This window comes from Hyla sarda (genome assembly GCF_029499605.1).
Source record: "Hyla sarda isolate aHylSar1 chromosome 1 unlocalized genomic scaffold, aHylSar1.hap1 SUPER_1_unloc_7, whole genome shotgun sequence".
Classification (NCBI taxonomy): Eukaryota; Metazoa; Chordata; class Amphibia; order Anura; family Hylidae; genus Hyla; species Hyla sarda.
In genome coordinates this window covers 256729-283448 of record NW_026607593.1, presented here as the reverse complement: position 1 = coordinate 283448, position 26720 = coordinate 256729, and the positions used below count along the sequence as shown (strand labels likewise).

The following is a 26720-nucleotide window of genomic DNA, read 5'->3' as shown; positions in this document are numbered from 1 at the left end:
GTGTTATAGTCTCCTATGGGATAACAATGATCAGTATAAGAGATCAGTGTGTGCAGTGTTATAGCCCCCTATGGAATAACAATGATCAGTATAAGAGATCAGCGTGTTGCAGTGTTATAGTCTCCTATGGTATAATAATGATCAGTATAAGAGATCAGTGTGTGCAGTGTTATAGGTCCCTATGGGATAACAATGATCAGTATAAGAGATCAGTGTGTGCAGTGTTATAGTCTCCTATGGGATAATAAAGATCAGTATAAGAGATCAGTGTGTGCAGTGTTATAGTCTCCTATGGGATAATAATGATCAGTATAAGAGATCAGTGTGTGCAGTGTTATAGCCTCCTATGGGATAACAATGATCAATGTAAAAGATCAGTGTGTGCAGTGTTATAGTCTCCTATGGGATAACAATGATCAGTATAAGAGATCAGTGTGTGCAGTGTTATAGTCCCCTATGGGATAACAATGATCAGTATAAGAGATCAGTGTGTGCAGTGTTATAGTCTCCTATGGGATAACAATGATCAGTATAAGAGATCAGTGTGTGCAGTGTTATAGTCTCCTATGGGATAACAATGATCAGTATAAGAGATCAGTGTGTGCAGTGTTATAGTCCCCTATGGGACCTACAACACTGCAAAAAAAGTGGGAAAAAAAGTTAATAAAGGTCATTTAACCCCTTCCCTAATAAAAGTTTGAATCACCCCCCTTTTTTCTAAAAAAAATTATATTAAAAAAACTGTGTAAATAAAAATAAACATATGTGGTATGGCCGCGTGCCGAAATGTCCGAATTATAAAAATATATCGTCAATGGCGTACGCGCAAAAAAATTCAAAAAAGACCAAAATAGCGTATTTTTGGTCACTTTTTATATCATAAAAAAAGGAATAAAAAGCGATCAAAATGTCAGATCAATGCAAAAATGGAACCGCTAAAAACTTCAGATGACGGCGCAAAAAATGAGCCCTCATACCGTCCCGTACGCGGAAAAATAAAAAAGTTATAGGGGTCAGAAGATGACAATTTTAAACGTATACATTTTCCTGCATGTAGTTATGATTTTTTCCAGAAGTGCGACAAAATCACCTATATAAGTAGGGGATCATTATAATCGTATGGACCTACAGAATAATGATAAGGTGTCATTTTTACCAAAAAGTGCAGTGCGTTGAAACGGAAGGCCCCAAAATTTATAAAATGAAATATTTTCTTCAATTTTGTCGCACAATTAATTGTTTTTTCCGTTACGTCTTGGATTTTTTGATAAAATGACTAATGTCACTGCAAAGTAGAATTGGTGGCGCAAAAAATAAGCCATAATATGGAATAGAAAGCGTTATGATTTTTAGAAAATGATGAGGGAAAAAATGAAAATGCAAAAACAGAAAAACGCTGAGTCCTTAAGGGGTTAAACACTGCGCCCATATTTATAGTCTTTTTAGTAGTACATTATAAGTGCAGCATGTGACATCATGGAACCTTCTCCCCGTCCTCCGGATAATAAATAGTTAATGTAGACATAATATCGGGTCTTCAGGTCACATACACCCCACTCCTGGACCCCATCACACTCCCATCCAGCAGCAATGAACAATCCATAGGGCACAAATCAGACGACAGCCGAGGCGGTTCAGAGCCCCCAGCAATACAGAAGTGCTGGGAAATATCCCAAATTATTCCTCTAGTCGTCTACATGGAAATCCTGCTGACTATATAAGATGGAGACAACAGGGACAATAAAAATAACAGCGCAAGGACTTTAACCCTTTAACGACACATGACTTAAATGCACATGACTTTGCGCACCAGATCATTGTTATCCCATAGGAGACTATAACACTGAACACACTGATCTCTTATACTGATCATTGTTATCCCATAGAGGGCTACTTTGGGGGCAACTTTGAACGCCGCGTCTACAGGGTTAATAGTGCGTTGCACCGCGATCAGTCCCACGCGCTACTAGCCTCGGGTTCTGGCCGTTGTTAGAGGCTGGGCCCGACCCACTAGGACGCATGGCCCCCCATTATGGAAAGGAAGTTGTCGAAGGGCGTACAGGTATGCCCTCCGTCCCCAACAGGTTAACATAATGTTAATGATGCCGTACGGTGAATGACATGGTGCCATCACATTCACCAAAAATGTTTTCAAATTTATAAAAAGTGACTAAAAAGTCACATATATACAAAAGTGGAACTAAAAAAAACTACAGGTCATGGTGCAAGAAATGAGCCCTCATACCGTCTCGAATACAAAAAAAAAGAGAAAGGTAGAGATGGTAAAAATAGGGCGATTTTAAACATACTGATTTTGTAAAAAAAAAAAAGTTTGAGATAAGTATTTAATCTAATTGACCCACAGAATAAAGAAAACTTAATTTTTATCGTAAAGTGAACAGCGTGAAAACAAAACCTGACAAAATTAGCAAAATTGTGTTTTTTATAAAAAATGTCTTTTGTTTTGTGTTTGCCGTACATTTTATGGTAAAATGATTGATGTAATTACAAAGTACAATTGGTCGCGCCTCATATGGGTCTGTGAATGTAAATTGTAAAGAGAGCTGTCTGTAAACTAACTGCACTTCTTCTCCTGCCTCAGAGCGCATATTTTTTCATGATATTAAAAATGACCTAAAATACGCTATTTTGGACTTTGTAATTTTTTTGTGCGTACGCCATTGACCGTGCAGTTTATTTAACTATATCCTTTTATAATTCGGAAATTTCTGCATCACATATGTTTATTTTTATTTACACTGGATTTTTCAAACTTGATTCAAACTTTTATTAGGAAAGTGGTTAAATGATCTTTATTAACTTTTTTTTCACTTTTTTTTTGCAACGTTAAAGCTCCCATAGGAGACTATAACACTGCACACACTGATCTCTTATACTGATCATTGTTATCCCATAGGAGACTAAAACACTGCACACACTGATCTCTTATACTGATCATTATTATCCCATAGGGACCTATAACACTGCACGCACTGATCTCTTATACTGATCATTGTTATCCCATAGGAGACTATAACACTGCACACACTGATCTCTTATACTGATCATTGTTATACCATAGGAGACTATAACACTGCACACACTGATCTCATATACTGATCATTATTATCCCATAGGGACCTATAACACTGCACGCACTGATCTCTTATACTGATCATTGTTATCCCATAGGAGACTATAACACTGCACACACTGATCTCTTATACTGATCATTGTTATCCCATAGGAGACTATAACACTGCACACACTGATCTCTTATACTGATCATTGTTATTCTATAGGAGACTATAACACTGCACACACTGATCTCTTATACTGATCATTGTTATCCCATAGGAGACTATAACACTGCACACACTGATCTCTTATACTGATCATTGTTATCCCATAGGAGACTATAACACTGCACACACTGATCTCTTATACTGATCATTGTTATCCCATAGGAGACTATAACACTGCACACACTGATCTCTTATACTGATCATTGTTATCCCATAGGGACCTATAACACTTCACACACTGATCTCTTATACTGATCATTGTTATCCCATAGGAGACTATAACACTGCACACACTGATCTCTTATACTGATCATTGTTATCCCATAGGAGACTAACACTGCACACACTGATCTCTTATACTGATCATTGTTATCCCATAGGAGACTATAACACTGCACACACTGATCTCTTATACTGATCATTGTTATCCCATAGGAGACTATAACACTGCACACACTGATCTCTTATACTGATCATTGTTATCCCATAGGGGACTATAACACTGCACACACTGATCTCTTATACTGATCATTGTTATCCCATAGGAGACTATAACACTACACACTGATCTTTTACATTGATCATTGTTATCCCATAGGAAACTTTAACACTGCACACACTGATCTCTTATAACGATTATTGTTATCTCATAGGAGACTATAATACTGCACACACTGATCTCTTATACTGATCATTGTTATCCCATAGGAGACTCTAACACTGCACACACTGATCTCTTATACTGATCATTGTTATCCCATAGGAGACTATAACACTGCACACACTGATCTTTTATACTGATCATTGCTATCCCATAGGGGACTATAACACTGAACACACTGATCTCTTATACTGATCATTGTTATCCCATAGAGGGCTACTTTGGGGGCAACTTTGAACGCCGCGTCTACAGGGTTAATAGTGCGTTGCACCGCGATCAGTCCCACGCGCTACTAGCCACGGGTTCTGGCCGTTGTTAGAGGCTGGGCCCGACCCACTAGGACGCGTGGCCCCGCATTATAGAAAGGGAGTTGGCGAAGGGCGTACAGGTATGCCCTCCATCCCCAACAGGTTAACATAATGTTAATGATGCCGTACGGTGAATGACATGGGGCCATCACATTCACCAAAAATGTTTTCAAATTTATAAAAAGTGAGTAAAAAGTCAAATATATACAAAAGTGGAACTAAAAAAACTACAGGTCATGGTGCAAGAAATGAGCCCTCATACCGTCTCGAATACAAAAAAAAAGAAAAAGGTAGAGATGGTAAAAATAGGGCGATTTTAAACATACTGATTTTGTAAAAAAAAAAAGTTTGAGATAAGTATTTAATCTAATTGACCCACAGAATAAAGAAAACTTAATTTTTATCGTAAAGTGTACAGCGTGAAAACAAAACCTGACAAAATTAGCAAAATTGTGTTTTTTATAAAAAATGTCTTTTGTTTTGTGTTTGCCGTACATTTTATGGTAAAATGATTGATGTAATTACAAAGTACAATTGGTCGCGCCTCATATGGGTCTGTGAATGTAAATTGTAAAGAGTTACGGATTTTAGATGGCGAGGAGGAAAAAACTAAAACACAAAAATAAAATTGGCCTGGTCCTTAAGGGGTTAAAAACAAAACGCATGCTCAGTATCAGTAAGGGCCACACTTTGAGACCACAGATCTAAAACATAATCCTGTCCGGCTGCAGCATCATCTCTGTCCCAGCTGAAGCACAGACCTGGCAGGACTAGTACTCCTCTGTGCTCACTCCTGTCCTATCAGACTGCAGCATGAAAGCAGAGAGGAGGGGGTTACAGAGCAGACTGCAGTGATTGGATAAAAAGAATGAATGAATGGTGAGTGAGGGCGGGCTCAGTGCTTGCCTCGGACACTCCCCTTCCTGAGCAGTTTATGTCAGAATAAGTGAGCAGCAGAACAGAGGGATTTGTGAGCCAAATACAGAAGACAAACAAAAAAAACCTGTATAGCATCTGGATGACCTAGTGAGTAACATATATGAGCATTATTTTTTTCTGTGATTATTGCAGCCAGTGACTGAGTAGAATCTGTGACCCTTCTCTGTATTTAGTGGTTACTACTCACCTGTGCGGTTATCTGTATGAATGTCCTCCTTATACTGCTCATCACCGCTCACATCTGTCTCTTCTTCTTCTTCCTTTATGTCTGTAGCCTTAATATAGATCAGATCTTTCCCTGTAGTAATGACCTCCATATTCTGCTCATCAAAAGGACGGGGACACCTCTCTGGTGCTGTTCTCTTACTGGATCTGACTGTAGGGAACACATACAGAGACTGAATTCATTCTTTACATACAAATAATGAGAGGACGTGTGTATATAGTCATGTCTATTACCTGGTGATGTGAGGGGCTGCTGATCCTCCATCATGACCTGATCCTTGTACTGATCCTTGTGTCCTTCTACATACTCCCACTCCTCCATGGAGAAATAGACCGCCACGTCCTGACACCTTATAGGAACCTGACACATAATGATACAGTCATCACCCCGACCCCTCCGGTGGTGTTACTGTATAATGTCCCAGCATTCCCAGCAGTGTCACCTCTCCAGTCATCACCAGACCCCTCCATTACTGTATAATGTCCCAGCAGTGTCACCTCTCCAGTCATCACCAGACCCCTCCATTACTGTATAATGTCCCAGCAGTGTCACCTCTCCAGTCATCACCAGACCCCTCCATTACTGTATAATGTCCCAGCAGTGTCACCTCTCCAGTCATCACCAGACCCCTCCATTACTGTATAATGTCCCAGCATTCCCAGCAGTGTCACCTCTCCAGTCATCACCAGACCCCTCCATTACTGTATAATGTCCCAGCAGTGTCGTCTCTCCAGTCATCACCAGACCCCTCCATTACTGTATAATGTCCCAGCAGTGTCACCTCTCCAGTCATCACCAGACCCCTCCATTACTGTATAATGTCCCAGCAGTGTCACCTCTCCAGTCATCACCAGACCCCTCCATTACTATATAATGTCCCAGCAGTGTCACCTCTCTAGTCATCACCAGACCCCTCCATTACTGTATAATGTCCCAGCAGTGTCACCTCTCCAGTCATCACCAGACCCCTCCATTACTGTATAATGTCCCAGCAGTGTCACCTCTCCAGTCATCACCAGACCCCTCCATTACTGTATAATGTCCCAGCAGTGTCACCTCTCCAGTCATCACCAGACCCCTCCATTACTGTATAATGTCCCAGCAGGGTCACCTCTCCAGTCATCACCAGACCCCTTCATTACTGTATAATGTCCCTGCATTCCCAGCAGTGTCACCTCTCCAGTCATCACCAGACCCCTCCATTACTATATAATGTCCCAGCAGTGTCACCTCTCCAGTCATCACCAGACCCCTCCATTACTGTATAATGTCCCAGCAGTGTCACCTCTCCAGTCATCACCAGACCCCTCCATTACTGTATAATGTCCCAGCAGTGTCACCTCTCCAGTCATCACCAGACCCCTCCATTACTGTATAATGTCCCAGCAGTGTCACCTCTCCAGTCATCACCAGACCCCTCCATTACTGTATAATGTCCCAGCAGTGTCACCTCTCCAGACATCACCAGACCCCTCCATTACTGTATAATGTCCCAGCAATGTCACCTCTCCAGTCATCACCAGACCCCTCCATTACTGTATAATGTCTCAGCATTCCCAGCAGTGTCACCTCTCCAGTCATCACCAGACCCCTCCATTACTGTATAATGTCCCAGCAGTGTCACCTCTCCAGTCATCACCAGACCCCTCCATTAGTGTATAATGTCTCAGCATTCCCAGCAGTGTCACCTCTCCAGTCATCACCAGACCCCTCCATTACTGTATAATGTCCCAGCATTCCCAGCAGTGTCACCTCTCCAGTCATCACCAGACTCCTCCATTACTGTATAATGTCCCAGCAGTGTCACCTGTCCAGTCATCACCAGACCCCTCCATTACTGTATAATGTCCCAGCAGTGTCACCTCTCCAGTCATCACCAGACCCCTCCATTACTGTATAATGTCCCAGCAGTGTCACCTCTCCAGTTATCACCAGACCCCTCCATTACTGTATAATGTCCCAGCAGTGTCACCTCTTCAGTCATCACCAGACCCCTCCATTACTGTATAATGTCCCAGCAGTGTCACCTCTCCAGTCATCACCAGACCCCTCCATTACTGTATAATGTCCCAGCAGGGTCACCTCTCCAGTCATCACCAGACCCCTCCATTACTGTATAATGTCCCAGCAGGGTCACCTCTCCAGTCATCACCAGACCCCTCCATTACTGTATAATGTCCCAGCAGTGTCACCTCTCCAGTCATCACCAGACCCCTCCATTACTGTATAATGTCCCAGCAGTGTCACCTCTTCAGTCATCACCAGACCCCTCCATTACTGTATAATGTCCCAGCAGTGTCACCTCTCCAGTCATCACCAGACCCCTCCATTACTGTATAATGTCCCAGCAGGGTCACCTCTCCAGTCATCACCAGACCCCTCCATTACTGTATAATGTCCCAGCAGGGTCACCTCTCCAGTCATCACCAGACCCCTCCATTACTGTATAATGTCCCAGCAGTGTCACCTCTCCAGTCATCACCAGACCCCTCCATTACTGTATAATGTCCCAGCAGTGTCACCTCTCTAGTCATCACCAGACCCCTCCATTACTGTATAATGTCCCAGCAGTGTCACCTCTTCAGTCATCACCAGATCCTCCATTACTGTATAATGTCCCAGCAGTGTCACCTCTCCAGTCATTACCAGACCCCTCCATTACTGTATAATGTCCCAGCAGTGTCACCTCTCCAGTCATCACCAGACCCCTCCATTACTGTATAATGTCCCAGCAGTGTCACCTCTCCAGTCATCACCAGACCCCTCCATTACTGTATAATGTCCCAGCAGTGTCACCTCTCCAGTCATCACCAGACCCCTCCATTACTGTATAATGTCCCAGCAGTGTCACCTCTCCAGTCATCACCAGACTCCTCCATTACTGTATAATGTCCCAGCAGTGTCACCTCTCTAATCATCACCAGACCCCTCCATTACTGTATAATGTCCCAGCAGTGTCACCTCTCCAGTCATCACCAGACCCCTCCATTACTGTATAATGTCCCAGCAGTGTCACCTCTCCAGTCATCACCAGACCCCTCCATTACTGTATAATGTCCCAGCAGTGTCACCTCTCCAGTCATCACCAGACCCCTCCATTACTGTATAATGTCCCAGCAGTGTCACCTCTCCAGTCATCACCAGACCCCTCCATTACTGTATAATGTCCCAGCAGTGTCACCTCTCCAGTCATCACCAGACCCCTCCATTACTGTATAATGTCCCAGCAGTGTCACCTCTCCAGTCATCACCAGACCCCTCCATTACTGTATAATGTCCCAGCAGTGTCACCTCTCCAGTCATCACCAGACCCCTCCATTACTGTATAATGTCCCAGCAGTGTCACCTCTCCAGTCATCACCAGACCCTCCATTACTGTATAATGTCCCAGCAGTGTCACCTTTCCAGTCATCACCAGACCCCTCCATTACTGTATAATGTCCCAGCAGTGTCACCTCTCCAGTCATCACCAGACCCTCCATTACTGTATAATGTCCCAGCAGTGTCACCTCTCCAGTCATCACCAGACCCTCCATTACTGTATAATGTCCCAGCAGTGTCACCTCTCCAGTCATCACCAGACCCCTCCATTACTGTATAATGTCCCAGCAGTGTCCCCTCTCCAGTCATCACCAGACCCCTCCATTACTGTATAATGTCCCAGCAGTGTCACCTCTCCAGTCATCACCAGACCCCTCCATTACTGTATAATGTCCCAGCAGTGTCACCTCTCCAGTCATCACCAGACCCCTCCATTACTGTATAATATCCCAGCAGTGTCACCTCTCCAATAATCACCAGACCCCTCCATTACTGTATAATGTCCCAGCAGTGTCACCTCTCCAGTCATCACCAGACTCCTCCATTAATGTATAATGTCCCAGCAGTGTCACCTCTCCAGTCATCACCAGACCCCTCCATTACTATATAATGTCCCAGCAGGGTCACCTCTCCAGTCAGCAGCTCCATCATCTTGTTGATGAGTTCTCGGATCTTCTGTTCATCCATTTCCTCATGTATCAGGGAGTGAGGTGGGGGCCCTGGGATTGGGCTCAGGGTTCTTCCCCATCCTTCACACACAGGGGCCCGACAGCGCCCACTAGAGGACTTCTTCACTACTGTGTAATCCTGTGTATGGAGAGACACATTAATATCACTACATATATTCCCAGAATCCCTGACCTCTCCAGTCATATCCATCTGTTATTACATAGATAAGAATGAGGTCATGTGACATCACTCCCAGAATCCCTCACCTCTCCAGTCATATCCATCTGTTATTACATAGATAAGAATGAGGTCATGTGACATCACTCCCAGAATCCCTCACCTCTCCAGTCATATCCATCTGTTATTACATAGATAAGAATGAGGTCATGTGACATCACTCCCAGAATCCCTCACCTCTCCAGTCATATCCATCTGTTATTACATAGATAAGAATGAGGTCATGTGACATCACTCCCAGAATCCCTCACCTCTCCAGTAAGCCGGAAGAGTATCTGTAGGGTGAGGTTTATGATCCTGTCGGCCATCTTGTTCCTGTCTCTCTCCATGGTTGATGGGTCATCCAGGAGAATTCTCTTATATAGAAGATATCAGCAGAGGATCCTGGATTGGAGAAACCTGAAGGGAAGAAGAGGAGACCATGATAAACCGCACCAGATTCTATGGAGAAATAAAATCCATTTCCTGGAGATAATCTGGGGAAACATCTGAGGAGACATTATAGGAGTTTTCAGATTTCTCTATAAAACAAAATCCATTGTCCGACGGCTGTAAAATAAGAGACTAGAGCGCACTCCGCTCTCCCGTCCAGTGGTGGCGCTCTGGTCCTCCAGGTCTTCTGAGGTCGCTCTCCCTGCTCTGCTGAAGACGTTGTGAATCCATTTCTCCTAATCTCTGAGGCTGCGGTGTATTCAGAACGTCTTCATCAGAGCAGGGAGAAGAATAGAGGGATTCAATATGACATTGTCCAATGAAGAATAGTGAAATGTGTCCACTAGGGGGCACAATATACATCACAATTACATCAGGATTTTATGTGAATTGTGATATGTCCCCCCGGAAGAACCTGCTATTACCTGCAGCAGAGGCCGAGCATCATATACCGTTACACACGCAGGGTCTGGGCCACCACCGGAGTCAGTGTTTCCCAAGCAGGGTGCCTCCAGCTGTTACAGCATTTGGCTGTCAGGGCATGCTGGGAGTTGTAGTTTCACAACAGCTGGAGGCACGCTGGTTTGGAAACACTGTCTTAAGTAATAATAGGGGTGCGGGAGAAACTTAAAAAACCTGATGCTTACATAGTCCAGTATGGAAGAAGTGGCTGATACCCGGAGAAAAGAGACTGACCAGGTGACAGGATGGGCGGGTAAGTGACCTGATACCTTCACCATCCAGACATCCCCTAGGGGGCAGTATAGGCAGGAAATCAGGGAAACAACCGCTGGTCGGCACGGCGCTCCCTAGAGAAACAACCGCACAGCGCCATGTCTAAGCCACGCCCACCTACATTATTTTATTACAAAAATGGGATATAAACTTATTAGGGGAGGGGCTTCTATTACAAACCCTGAATAACGCTCTGCCATAGTGATCAGTGTTATCGGTGCTCGGCTTATACAGGCTGCGGAGGTGTCTGTATACTTAGAGCACCGATCTGAGCACAGAGCATGGTAAGGGGCCCTCCGGCCGTCATCTCAGCTGATCTAGACTCCGCCCCCCAACAACTGCATTTTACTCATTTTAGATCCTGCAATCGACTTTGATCATGGAATCTAAAGGGTTAATGGTGATGAGCGTCATTAGTGGTGAGTCCTGGCTGCTTATAGCTCCTGAGTTCACCTCAAAGTCCCATATGGGGCGGAGAATGTAAATATACACTGTGTCCTTAAGGGGTTAATAATAAACATCCCCAATAATCCTGATCTGATGGTGACCGCACACACATACCTGTATCTGTAGAGGAGCCGTGTGCTTACAGGACCTGCGATGATGTCACCGTCATGTGATCAGTCACATGGAGGAGGAGGAGTCACGTGATCAGGGGCTGCTGCTCTGAGAGATCTCCTCACACAACAGCAGTGACTGCCCCACCAGGACCTGCTCTGTATCTGCTACATGCTGGAGGTGTAGGACCTGTGATGATGTCATAATCATGTGACCAGTACATTTGGGGGTAAAGTCTAGCAGCAGAGATGTGACTGTGGCTTAAGGACCTGTAGGGAGAATCATGTGACAGGAGTGGGCGGAGCTCAGCAGTGCAGAATAGAAGAGATTGTGATTGAGGACCTGTGACAATGGTCATGTGACAGCAGAGTCCTGCATACACTGAGCAAATGAGCCTAGAGAAGCAGCCCCTGATCATGTGACTCCTCCTCCATGTGACTGATCACATGACGGTGACATCATCGCAGGTCCTGTAAGTACACGGCTCCTGTACAGCTCTGCAGGTGGAGGTATGTGTGCGGTCACATGAGGTGTTTTAGATGTTGTTTGTACTATTAACCCCTTCAGGAACCGGCAGTTTTAGCAACAAACAAAACCAAGTTTATTGTGGTTCGAGATAACTAAACAAAGCTTTAGATTTCCCGGGACGCAGCTCAGGCCTTATCAATGTAATAGTAATGAAGGAACATAAACAAGTGAACATGGGTATGCCAAGACATCAGGTATAAGGGCACATAGGAAAACAGCAGGGGGTGAGCCAGGGAGGCTAATACAGTGAGAATGGAAATCTGACGTCCGGGGAGGAAGAGATCCCCGGGAACCATACAGACTCCAACCTATCCACCGCATCCTCTGTAATAGCATTGAGCTTCTCCGCCAACATAATAACATTAACCCGATCCACCACCCTTTGTAAGGACAAAGACGGTTGTTTCCAATGGACCCGGCAGTTTTGAGTTTTAACCCCTGAAGGACACAGCGATTTCTCATTTTAATGTTTTCCTCCTCGCCTTCTAATAGACATAATGATTGTAATTCCCTCTTTACAGACCCATATGAGGCTTCTTGTTCTTGTTGTTTTTTTTTTTTCATCACCGGTTTGTACTTTGTAATGACATCACTTATTTTACTGCAAAATCTACAACAAGGGTCAAACATTTTTTTATTTGTGGGGTGAAATAGAAAAATTTTATTTTTTTAAATTTGGGGTCTTCTATTTCGACACAGTGCACTTTATGGTAATAATTCTCTTTATTCTGTATGTTTTATTTTAACACTTTAAAATATAAAACAATTCTAACTTTTTGAACAAAAATGAGTGTATCAGATTGTCCTACCTTGTCCCCTATAACTCTCTTATTATTCCGTATACAGGGATGTATGAAAGTCATCTTTTGCGCTGTGATCTGTAATTTTTATCGGAACCACTTTAGTTTTGATGAGACTTTTTGATCACTTTTAAAGAATTTTTTTTGGACCATGAAGTTGTATTTTTTTTACGTTTACTCCATTGACCGTGCGGTTACACATAAGTTTAGGTTTATTTTTGTTTACATTATTTTATTTTAAAATAAATTGGTAAATGGGGAAGATTAATCGTTTATTAGGGGAGGGGCTTATTCACATTAAGTTAATGTTCTTTTTACCTTTATTCCCAGTTTTTTAGTCCCTGTAGTAGACTATTACATGGAATCTATAGATTACATACACTGATCAATGCTGTGATGCTGAGGCTGCCTGCAGGATTGGAGCGTCGTTCAGACAGCGTGGAGCGAGGTTAGGGACCTCCACCCGTTCTCTCAGCTGACCAGGACCCCGCTATTTCACTGTGGGTGTCCTTATCAGCTCCACTGAGCTACCGGAAATAGATTTTTGGCATTGGTGATGTCCGGCATTAGCAATGAGTCCCAGAAGCTGATAGCAGGTAGGACCTAGGGGCTATGAATCGTGCTGAACTCCTGACTGTGCTTCATAGACTGGCAGCGGCCTCCCCCTCCCCTCCAAATCTTATCACTTTAATGACAGGAGTCCCTGCTCTGAAAGGGGTTTCCTGCACAAGAGCAGAAGGTATGCCAGATATGATGCGTCTCCTGCTCCGGAGCTGGGCCCATGGCTATACATTATATACCTCCTGCCCAGTCAGCCATGAAGGAGTTAAATGGTGGTGATGCATTGCCACTTAACTTTTCTGGGGCCACACACTATACAGATAGCTGCTTATTGTCCCTTCTACTCGCTGGGATAAGATCAACCAGTCTAGCTAGGGTTAAGTGGCGCACAGCACTACCAATTCTATCCTTAGGGGCCAGACAGTAAGCAGCCATCTATATAGTCCCGGGGGAGGGGAGCAGTGATACTATGAAATATCACTTAACTCCTTACACTCCATGGGACGGGCGCTTTGGGTATAATGACCTGAACTGACAGCTGGATCATCAGACTTGCGGTCAGTTGGGGACATGTGACCATAATATAGAGGATCTGCCCCGACAAGTATTCACCTCATCATCCGAGAGCAAGAAGATAAATCATGTGCAGGAATATCCCCTCAAATGTCTCCATATAACATCCTGGAATTGTATAGAATTAAATGTTTATTCACAATACAGGTTCCTATAAGGTGTCAGGACGTGGCGGTCTATTTCTCCATGGAGGAGTGGGAGTATGTAGAAGGACACAAGGATCAGTACAAGGATCAGGTCATGATGGAGGATCAGCAGCCCCTCACATCACCAGGTAATAGACATGACTATATACACACGTCCTCTCATTATTTGTATGTAAAGAATGAATTCAGTCTCTGTATGTGTTCCCTACAGTCAGATCCAGTAAGAGAACAGCACCAGAGAGGTGTCCCTGTCCTCTAAATGAGCAGAATATGGAGGTCATTACTACAGGGAAAGATCTGACCTATATTAAAGCTACGGACATAAAGGAAGAAGAAGAAGAGACAGAAGTAAGCGGTAATGAGCAGTATAAGGAGGACATTCCTACAGGGAAAGATCTGATCTATATTAATGCTACAGACATAAAGGAAGAAGAAGAAGAGACAGAAGTAAGCGGTAATGAGCAGCATAAGGAGGACATTCCTACAGGGAAAGATCTGATCTATATTAATGCTACAGACATAAAGGATGAAGAAGTGACAGATGTGAGCAGTGATGAGCTGTATAAGGAGGACATTCCTACAGGGAAAGATCTGACCTATATTAAAGCTACGGACATAAAGGAAGAACAAGAGACAGATGTAAGCAGTGATGAGCAGTATAAGGAGAACATTCCGACAGGAAAAGATCTGATGTATATTAATGCTACAGACATGAAGGAAAAAGAAGAGACAGATGTGAGCGGTGATGAGCAGTATAAGGAGGACATTCATGCAGGGAAAGATCTGATGTATTTTAATGCTACAGACATAAAGGAAGAAGAAGAGACAGATGTGAGCAGTTTTGAGCAGTATAAGGAGGACATTCCTACAGGGAAAGATCTGATGTACAATAATGCTACAGACATAAGGGAAGAAGAAGAGACAGATGTGAGCGGTGATGAGCAGTATAAGGAGGACATTCCGACAGGGAAAGATCTGATGTACAATAATGCTACAGACATAAAGGAAGAAGAAGAGACAGATGTGAGCAGTGATGAGCAGTATAAGGAGGACATTGACATTCCTATAGGTAACTGCCCAGGTGAGAATTAACCACTAAATACAGAGAACAGTCTCAGATTCTGCTTAGTCACTGATTGTAATAATTTTTATGGAATTTTTTAAAGGGGTACTCTGATGGAATATTTATTTTTATTTTTTTGCCAGAAAGTTTACTTCTATTTAAAAATCTTAATCACTCCAGTACTTATCAGCTGCTGTATTCTCCACAGAAAGTTGTGTAGATCTTTTCAATCTGACCACAGTGCTCTCTACTGACACCTCTATCCGTGACTAGAACTGTCCAGAGCAGGAGAAATTTCCTTCCTCTAGTAGACAGCAGCTGATAAGTACAGGGAGGATTAAGATTTTTAAATAGAAGTAATTTACAATTCTGTATAACTTTCTGGCACCAATAGATTTGAATAAAAATCGTGTTCCACCATAATACCCTTGTGCGCCCTGTGCCCGCTCCAGCAATAGAATGTGGGGTCACGTGGTAACCCGGCGTCATATCAGGTTGGTCCGGGCGGCTAACGATAGCTGGGACCTGTGGCTAATTCTGGACATCACCGATTGTGGTGATGCCTGGTATTAACCCTTTAGAAGCGGCAGCATTCCCGGCAGCTCAGTCGGGATGATCGGGACCACCGCAGTGACCACCGCCATCAGCTGTTAGGACACGAGGAGGATCCCTACCTGCCTTCTCATTGTCCGATCGCCAATTCACTGCTCCGTGCCTGAGATCCAAGCAGGAGCAGTCGAGAGCCGAAAACACTGATCATTGCTATGATATGGCATAACATTGATCAGTGTGGGCTATCAATGTAATGCATGTTATAGTCCCTTATGGGGGCTGTACATGTGTAAAAAAAAATCCCCCAATTTAGTACCACAAATATTTTTATTTTTTTGGGTAAAATGATTGATGTCATTACAAAGTAGAATTGGTGGCAAATTTGAAAGGGTTATACCAGACAACACAATACACAACATGGAGACATATACCAGATAACACAATACACAACATGGAGACATATACCAGATAACACAATACACAACATGGAGACATATACCAGATAACAGAATACACAACATGGAGACATATATCAGATAACACTATACACAACATGGAGACATATACCAGATAACACAATACACAACATGGAGACATGTACCAGATAACACAATACACAACATGGAGACATATACCAGATAACACAATACACAACATGGAGACATATACCAGATAACACAATACACAACATGGAGACATATACCAGATAACACAATACACAACATGGAGACATATACCAGATAACACAATACACAACATGGAGACATATACCAGATAATACAATACACAACATGGAGACATATACCAGATAACACAATACACAACATGGAGACATATACCAGATAACACAATACACAACATGGAGACATATACCAGATAACACAATACACAACATGGAGACATATACCAGATAACACAATACACAACATGGAGACATATATACCAGATAACACAATACACAACATCGAGACATATACCAGATAGCACAATACACAACATGGAGACATATACCAGATAACACAATACACAACATGGAGACATATACCAGATAACACAATACACAACATGGAGACATATACCAGATAACACAATACACAACATGGAGACATATACCAGATAACACAATACACAACACGGAGACATATACCAGATAACACAATACACAACACGGAGACATATACCCAGATAACACAATACACAACATGGAGACATATATACCAGATAACACAATACACAACATGGAGATATATACCAGATAACACAATACACAACATGGAGACATATACCAGATAACACGATACACAACATGGAGACATATACCAGATAACACAATACACAACATGGAGATATATACCAGATAACACAATACACAACATGGAGACATATACCAGATAACACAATACACAACATGGAGACATATACCAGATAACACAATACACAACATGGAGACATGTACCAGATAACACAATACACAACATGGAGACATATACCAGATAACACAATACACAACATGGAGACATATAACAGATAACACAATACACAACATGGAGAGATATACCAGATAACACGATACATAACATGGAGACATATACCAGATAACACAGTACACAACATGGAGACATATACCAGATAACACAATACACAACACGGAGACATATACCAGATAACACAATACACAACATGGAGACATATACCAGATAACACAATACACAACATGGAGACATATACCAGATAACACAATACACAACATGGAGATATATACCAGATAACACAATACACAACATGGAGATATATACCAGATAACACAATACACAACACGGAGACATATACCAGATAACACAATACACAACATGGAGACATATACCAGATAACACAATACACAACATGGAGACATATACCAGATAACACAATACACAACATGGAGACATATACCAGACAACACAATACACAACATGGAGACATATACCAGATAACACAATACACAACATGGAGACATATACCAGATAACACAATACACAACATGGAGCCATATACCAGATAACACAATACACAACATGGAGACATATACCAGATAACACAATACACAACATGGAGACATATATACCAGATAACACAATACACAACATGGAGACATATACCAGATAACACAATACACAACATGGAGACATATACCAGATAACACAATACACAACATGGAGACATGTACCAGATAACACAATACACAACATGGAGACATGTACCAGATAACACAATACACAACATGGAGACATATACCAGATAATACAATACACAACATGGAGACATATACCAGATAACACAATATACAACATGGAGACATATACCAGATAACACAATACACAACATGGAGACATATACCAGATAACACAATACACAACACGGAGATATATACCAGATAACACAATACACAACATGGAGACATATCCCAGATAACACAATACACAACATGGAGACATATACCAGATAACACAATATACAACATGGAGACATATATACCAGATAACACAATACACAACATGGAGCCATATACCAGATAACACAATACACAACATGGAGATATATACCAGATAACACTATACACAACATGGAGACATATATACCAGATAACATAATACACAACATGGAGACATATACCAGATAACACAATACACAACACGGAGATATATACCAGATAACACAATACACAACATGGAGACATATACCAGATAACACAATATACAACATGGAGACATATATACCAGATAACACAATACACAACATGGAGCCATATCCCAGATAACACAATACACAACATGGAGACATATACCAGATAACACAATATACAACATGGAGACATATATACCAGATAACACAATACACAACATGGAGCCATATACCAGATAACACAATACACAACATGGAGATATATACCAGATAACACTATACACAACATGGAGACATATACCAGATAACACAATACACAACATGGAGACATATACCAGATAACATAATACACAACATGGAGACATATACCAGATAACACAATACACAACATGGAGACATATACCAGATAACACGATACACAACATGGAGACATATACCAGATAACACTATACACAACATGGAGACATATACCAGATAACACAATACACAACATGGAGACATATACCAGATAACACTATACACAACATGGAGACATATACCAGATAACACAATACACAACATGGAGACATATACCAGATAACACAATACACAACATGGAGACATATACCAGATAACACAATACACAACATGGAGACATATACCAGATAACACAATATACAACATGGAGACATATACCAGATAACACAATACACAACATGGAGACATATACCAGATAACACAATATACAACATGGAGACATATATACCAGATAACACAATACACAACATGGAGACATGTACCAGATAAAAGAAGGAGTCTTTGAAGGATGGGTTCTCTCTCTTCCTCCGCATTATTAACAAGCAGCAACACATTTCCCTGCTGGGCCCTGGCTATTTAATATGCTACAGTTCTGTCTGCCTCCTGTTGAGCTTCTTGTGTCTCAACCACCAACCATCTACACTCCAGGAAGGAAAGAAAGGCGACAGACATGTCATTACCACAGGACTCCTGGCTGGGAAGCCAACAGTCTACTGTATTGAACAGTTTAAGCAAAAGACAAACACAATGAAAACAACAAAGTTTTTATTTTTTTTATTAATGTAATTAATCAAGTGGCTGGATAGTAGCAGTCGGCATAAACATCAGGAACAGGAACTTTACCAGTTCAAAAATACAAACCTCATTATTTGGTTGTTTTAGAACAAAAACAAAAATCTTCTCTATATGAACCAAAAACAAGATCTGTAAAACCTAGAAATGGTTTATATTAATCTTGAAATGTAGTTATAGGCTTAAAGGGGTACTCCGCCCCTGGCATCTTATCCCCTATCCAAAGGATAGGGGATAAGATGTCAGATTGCCGGGGTCCCGCTGCTGGGGACCCCGGGGATCGCTGCTGCGGCACCCCGCCATCATTACTGTGCACAGCGAGTTCGCTCTGTGCGTAATGACGGGCGATACAGGGGCCGGAGCATCATTACGTCATGGCTCCGCCCCTCATGACATCACGGCCCGTCCCCTTAATGCAAGTCTATGGCAGGGGGCGTGACAACCACCACGCCCCCTCCCCATAGACTTGTATTGACGGGGCGGGCCGTGATGTCACGAGGGGCGGAGCTGTGACGTAATGATGCTCTGGCCCCTGTATTGCCCGTCATTACGTGCAGAGTGATCTTGCTGTGCGCAGTAATGATAGCGCGGTGCTGCAGCAGCGATCCCCGGGGTCCCCAGCAGCGGGACCCCGGCGATCTGACATCTTATCCCCTATCCTTTGGATAGGAGATAAGATGTCTGGGGCGGAGTACCCCTTTAAATGCAAATCAATTCAATGTAGAGTTCTAAGGAAGAGAATTGCCTCTGCCGGATCCTCTTTCATAGTTAGTAGTAGGTGCATTGTTTGCCGACTCTGACTCCAGGTACCCAAAATTTCGTCCGACTCTGACTCCTCTATACCGACTCCACAGCACTGCTGCTCAGACAACTATTTCTGCAGACCCATCACCACCTGTAGGTTTATTGGATTTGCCCCTCTTCCCCTGGTGACTGAATCCATCACACTGCTGCTCATCTGACCACCGGCCAAGGTCGGACATCACTGAGGGCGACGATTAGCTGAGCTTTAGTTTGGTGGATTAACCACAAGAAGGAGGAATAAGGACACTGCGGAGGGTGGGAGCGGGATACTGGAGGCATCGGGGGAGCAGCGGAGGAAAGTCTTGTTGCTGTATAATGCTGTGTAATAGGTATAATATTCTACAGTGAATACAACCTAAGGATTATGTATAAAAGTCCTCTAAGGGGAATAAAAAACAAAAAATTTATTTACTATTGTGTAAAAGCCCCTCCCCTAATAAAAAGTAATATCACCCTTCTATTTCCATTTTACAAAAATAATAATAATAATAATAAACATATGTGGTATTCCCAAATAAGGAATTGTCCAAACTATTAAAATATAATGTTTTGATGCCCTAGAGTCAACAGCCTAATCTTAAAAAAAGAAGCCAAATGCCAAAAATGCCGATTTTGCTCACATCATATATTAAAAAAAAGGAAAAAACATTTGAAACTCCTATCAATAGAGCGCAGATGTAATGAATCAATACAGTGCACATTTACTGCATTCATCTGTATGAGCAATAGAATGATTGCTTATACAAGTCCCATACGAGGACTAAAAATGTAAATAAACCCCCTCGAATAATAAAAATGTAAATTTTTTTGGTGTAAAAATGTAAAGTTGTAATTAAAAAAATTGTTGTAATTGTTGTTAGGACTAAAGTGTAATGAAATATATCATTGTGATCGTACTGAGCTGATGAATAATTTTACCACACAGTTAATGTAGGGTGTCATTACAATGCAAGATCGGTCCTACAAAAACAAGCTCCCAAACGGCTCTGTACATGGGAAAATAAGAGTTATGGCTCTTAGGAGAGGAGGAAAAAAGAAAATTCAAAATTTAAAATTTCCTGTGTTATTAACCCCTTAACGATGCAGGACGTAAATGTACGTCCTGGTGATGCGGTACTTAACGCACCAGGACGTACATTTACGTCCTGAGCATAACCCCGGGCATCAGAGCGATGCCGGCATCATGCGCGGCAGGTCCCGGCTGTGGATCGCAGCCAGGGACCCGCCGGTAATAGCAGACACCCGCGATCCAGCGGATGTCCGCCATTAACCCCTCAGATGCCGTGATCAAGACAGATCACAGCATCTGCAGCATCGTGATCACTTAACAGGATGATCGGATCGCCCGCAGCGCTGCCGCGGCGATCCGATCATCCTACACGGCAGACGGAGGTCCCCTCACCTGGCTCCGCTGTCTTTCGGGAGTCTTCTGCTCTGATCTGCCTTCCTTCAGACCAGAGCAGAAGATGACCGATAACACTGATCAGTGCTATGTCCTATACAGAGCACTGAACAGGATTAGCAATCGAATGGTTGCTATAAATAGTCCCCTATGGGGACTATAAGAGTGTAAAAATAAAAGTAAAAAAAATAAAGTATAAAAAATTTGAAAACCCCCTCCCCCAATAAAAACGTAAATTGTCCCATTTTCCCTATTTTACCCCCAAAAAGTGTAAAAAAAAATTATATACATATTTGGTATCGCCGCGTGCGTAAATATCCGTACTATTAAAATAAAATGTAAATGATCCCGTACGGGGAACGGCATGAACATAAAAAAAAAAAAAGTCCAAAATACCTGCTTTTTTATAACATTTTATTCCAAAAACAATTAATAAAAAATGTAATAACATTTTTATATAAGCAAATATGGTATCAATAAAAAGTACAGATCATGGCGCAAAAAATGAGCCCTCATACCCCCGCTTATACGGAAAAATGAAAAAGTTATAGGTCTTCAAAATGGGGATTTTAAACGTACTAATTTGGTTAAAAAGTTTGCGATTTTAATTTTTTTAAGCGCAACAGTAATAGAAAAGTATATAATCATGGGTATCATTTTAATCGTATTGACCCAAAGAATAAAGAACACGTCATTTTTAACATAAATTGTACGGCGTGAAAACAAAACCTTCCAAAATTAGCAAAACTGCGGTTTTCTTTTAAATTTCCCCACACAAATAGTATTTTTTGGGTTGCGCCATACATTTTATGGTAAAGCGAGTGATGGCATTACAACGGACAACTGGTCCCGCAAAAAACAAGCCCTCATACTAGTCTGTGGATGAAAATATAAAAGAGTTATGATTTTTTGAAGGGGAGGAGGAAAAAACGAAAGCATAAAAATAAAATTGTCTGAGTCCTTAAGGTCCAAATGGGCTGAGTCCTTAAGGGGTTAAAGGGTTAATACTGATAAAATCTGTTTTATTCTTGGCAGATAATTGTACCTGGAGATCAGAGGAGAATCTTATATCTTCAGATTATAAAGCAGATGATGATATCACACAAGATACATATGAAGAACATTCCATTATCCCAGATACACCCTCAGCCCTTCACAGCCAAGATCTGTCATCTCATCCTTATATACAGGTCCTGTCTTCTCAGTCATCACAGGATGTTCTGCAAAATAAAGGTCACAGAAGGGGTGTTGGACATCAACGAGCTCATACAGGAAAGAAACCATTTTCATGCTCAGAATGTGGGAAATGTTTTACATTTAAATCAGTTCTTGTTGTACATCAAAGAACTCACACAGGAGAGAAGCCATTTTCATGTTCAGAATGTGAAAAATGTTTTAATCGGAAATCACATCTTGTTCAACATCAAAGAACTCACACAGGGGAGAAAACATTTTCATGTTCAGAATGTGGAAAATGTTGTACTCAGAAATCAGATCTTATAAAACATCAAAGAGCTCACACAGGGGAGAAGCCATTTTCATGTGTAGAATGTGATAAATGTTTTATTAAGAAATCATATCTTTTTGTACATCAAAGAACTCACACAGGAGAGAAGCCATTTTCATGTTCAGAATGTGAAAAAAGTTTTAATCGGAAATCACACCTTGTTCAACATCAAAGAACTCACACAGGGGAACAAACCTTTTCATGTTCAGAATGTGAAAAATGTTATACTCAGAAATCAGCTCTTATAAAACATCAAAGAACTCACACAGGGGAGAAGCCATTTTCATGTTCAGAATGTGGGAAATGTTTTACTCAGCAATCAAATCTTGTTAATCATGAACGAATTCACACAGGAGAGAAGCCATTTTCATGTGTAGAATGTGAGAAATGTTTTACTAAGAAATCATATCTTGTTGTACATCAAAGAACTCACACAGGAGTGAAGCCATTTTCCTGTTCAGAATGTGGAAAATGTTTTGCTCAGAAATCAGATCTTGTTAAACATCAAAGAACTCACACAGGGGTGAAGCCCTTTTCATGTGCAGAATGTGGGAAATGTTTTACTGATCAAACAAGTCTTATTCAACATCAAAGAACTCACACAGGAGAGAAGCCATTTGTATGTGTAGAATGTGAGAAATGTTTTACTTGTCAATCAAATCTTCTTAAACATCAGAAAACTCACACAGGGGAGAAGCCATATTCATGCTCATAATGTGGGAAATGTTTTATTTAGAAATCAACACCTATTAGATATCTAAGAATTCCTACAGGAGAGAAGCCAATTCAGAGCAATAAATGATGCAGATAACACATCTATATATTATCCATGTACATAGGATATCTGACATTTATACATATATCATATACTGCATCTCCAAACTTGTTCCCAATTGTTAATAAAAGTTTTCTTTTAGGACGTAGTCACCGATCCAGCGATGTCATCACTATAGTTTACATGGTAGGAGAAGAGTGTGATATATGGTCAGGGGTGTGGAAATTTAATAAAAAAAAACTGCTTGTCCATGGGACTAAAATGGAGCAAAATCTACTTGTCCCTCCTGAGGATCCACTTGTCCGGCCAATTTTTGTTTTTACCCTCTCGTTCTTTCCTCCTCACCCGATAATAACCATAACTAACTACTATAATGATACCATTTAATTGTTCAATAACCTTCTCCGAACCAAATATATATATATAAATATAGTAGCTTTTGCCCGCGGCTTCGCTCTCGTTAAATTTGGGGTAACTTAGATCTACTTTTTACGATCCTATAGTAATGAGGCCGCTCTGGGTAAAGTCTACGGGCGTCCAAACAACCCGAATTCTACCAAACATTACGTCTGCTGTTCCATGGAATTGAAGATCGACATCCTTCAAGGACTTCTACCGAGTCTGCGCACAGGGGAGCCCGCCTTCTCCCGCTGCTTATATACTGTCTGGGTGCAGCGCGTGCATGGCGCATTCAACCTAATCTTAATTCATACAAACTTTGAACCCCCGTTTCACCCCTTCAGGGGTGGAATATTAGAAATCGTTTAAACACGTGTTTCTTTATCTCTAATTGTTAGCCCAAAAACAAAGTTTCATGCTTCTAGCTTCAAAAATGACGGACTTCCATACAAACTTTCACCCCCTTAAGGGTTGAATTTCGAAAAATCCTTTCTTATTCCTCGTCTACGTCTTAAATACAACACCTGTGAAAAAATTCAGCTTTCTAGGTCCAAGGGTTTAGGCTGGGCGTTGAGCAGTCAGTGAGTCAGGTCTTCTCTTTTTGTGTGTGTATATATATAGATAGATAGATAGATATATAGATAATCGGGGAACTGAAATTTAAATAGTAAAAGATAATTTAGCGGATTTGGTGTTTTCCTTTTCTACACCATTCACCTTGTGGTTGAGGTAACATGTTGTTTTGATACTTTAGTCGCCTGATTACACCAATACCAGATCTGTAGAGCTTCCGTCATGTTTTATTAATTTAAAAAAAAATTCTGAACTTTTTTTCGATTTCTTTTAATTGCCATTTCTTGACCCCTGTAGCTTTCTTTTTCGCATACCAGGCTGTATGAGGGCAAATTTTTTGCTCAATAATCAGTTTTTTGTACCATTTTGGTATGGATCTGACTTTTAATCGCATTTCAACTTTTTTTTCTGGGATATTATAAAAATTGTAATTTTGTGGTTTGGTATTTTGTTTACATTTATGTCATTTACCGTATGGGATACTGGGATACATAATGTTATATTTTAACCCCTTAAGGACCCAGCCATTTTACACCTCAGGACCCGGCCATTTTTTGCAATTCTGACCACTGTCACTTTAAACATTAATAACTCTGATGCTTTTAGTTATCATTCTGATTCCGAGATTGTTTTTTCGTGACATATTCTACTTTAACATAGTGGTAAAATTTTGTGGTAACTTGCATCCTTTCTTGGTGAAAAATCCCAACATTTTATGAAAAATTTGAAAATTTTGCATTTTTTTAACTTTGAAGCTCTCTGCTTGTAAGGAAAATGGATATTCCAAATATTTTTTTTTTTTTTATTCACATATACAATATGTCTATTTTATGTTTGCATCATAAAATTTACGTGTTTTTACTTTTGGAAGACACCAGAGGGCTTCAAAGTTCAGCAGCAATTTTCCAATTTTTCACAAAATTTCCAAACTCACAATTTTTCATGGACCAGTTCAGGTTTGAAGTGGATTTGAAGGGTCTTCATATTAGAAATACCCCACAAATTACCCCATTATAAAAACTGCACCCCCCAGAGTATTCAAAATGACATTCAGTCCGTGTTTTAACCCTTTAGGTGTTTCACAGGAATAACAGCAAAGTGAAGGAGAAAATTCACAATCTCCATTTTTTACACTCGCATGTTCTTGTAGACCCAATTTTTGAATTTTTACAAGGGGAAAAAGGAGAAAATGTATACTTATATTTGTAGCCCAATTTCTCTCGAGTAAGCACATACCTCATATGTCTATGTAAAGTGTTCGGCGGGCGCAGTAGAGGGCTCAGAAGCGAAGGAGCGACAAGGGGATTTTGGAGAGTACGTTTTTTTAAAATGGTTTTTGGGAGGCATGTTGCATTTAGGAAGCCCCTATGGTGCCAGAACAGCAAAAATCCCCCACATGGCATACCATTTTGGAAACTAGACCCCTTGAGGTACGTAACAAGGAATAAAGTGAGCCTTAATACCCCACAGGGGTTTCACGACTTTTGCATATGTAAAAAAATAAAAATAAAATTTCACTAAAATGTGTGTTTCCCCCCAAATTTCACATTTTTGCAAGGGTTAATAGCAGAAAATACCCCCCAAACATTGTAACCCCATCTCTTCTGAGTATGGAGGTACCCCATAAGTTGACCTGAGGTGTACTATGAGTGAACTACAATGCTCAGAAGAGAAGGAGTCATATTTGGCTTTTTGAGAGCAAATTTTGCTCGGGGGCATGTCGCATTTAGGAAGCCCCTATGGTGCCAGGACAGCAAAAAAAAAACACATGGCATACCATTTTGGAAACTAGACCCCTTGTGGAACGTAACAAGAAATAAAGTGAGCCTTAATACCCCACAGGGGTTTCACGACTTTTGCATACGTAAAAAAAAAAAAAAAAAAATCACTAAAATG

At 41.3% G+C, this 26720-nt stretch overlaps 3 protein-coding genes across 3 annotated transcripts in view; 2 read left to right on the top strand and 1 right to left on the bottom strand.

Moving 5' to 3' along the window:
• The window catches only part of LOC130298274 (zinc finger protein 268-like), a 150956-nt gene extending 126926 nt beyond the window's left edge, over positions 1-24030 (top strand). The window contains exon 9 of the mRNA XM_056551204.1: positions 22825-24030. Within this exon, the coding sequence (XP_056407179.1) occupies positions 22825-23792 (968 nt within the window). The 3' untranslated portion in view covers positions 23793-24030. The remainder of the gene's footprint in view (positions 1-22824) is intronic.
• The window catches only part of LOC130298252 (zinc finger protein 850-like), a 411906-nt gene that overhangs the window by 136281 nt on the left and 248905 nt on the right, over positions 1-26720 (bottom strand). Inside the window, exons 4-6 of the mRNA XM_056551174.1 lie at positions 9388-9567; positions 5673-5799; positions 5401-5589 (exon numbers count right to left, since the gene is read on the bottom strand). Of these exons, the coding sequence (XP_056407149.1) occupies positions 5401-5589; positions 5673-5799; positions 9388-9567 (496 nt within the window). The remainder of the gene's footprint in view (positions 1-5400; positions 5590-5672; positions 5800-9387; positions 9568-26720) is intronic.
• LOC130298265 (protein piccolo-like) lies at positions 13678-19336 on the top strand. Its single transcript, XM_056551196.1, has 3 exons — positions 13678-14127; positions 14211-15080; positions 19221-19336. The coding sequence occupies exons 1-3, from the start codon at positions 13944-13946 to the stop codon at positions 19292-19294; spliced, it is 1128 nt and encodes a 375-aa protein (XP_056407171.1). The 5' UTR covers positions 13678-13943; the 3' UTR covers positions 19295-19336.

Bases quoted from the DNA above. Each gene is read 5' to 3' on its own strand.
- LOC130298265 (XM_056551196.1), top strand. From the start codon at position 13,944: ATGTCTCCATATAACATCCTGGAATTGTATAGAATTAAATGTTTATTC. The intron at 14,128-14,210 runs GTAATAGACATG...TGTTCCCTACAG, and splicing joins GCAGCCCCTCACATCACCAG to TCAGATCCAGTAAGAGAACA. The intron at 15,081-19,220 runs GTGAGAATTAAC...TCTACACTCCAG, and splicing joins TCCTATAGGTAACTGCCCAG to GAAGGAAAGAAAGGCGACAG.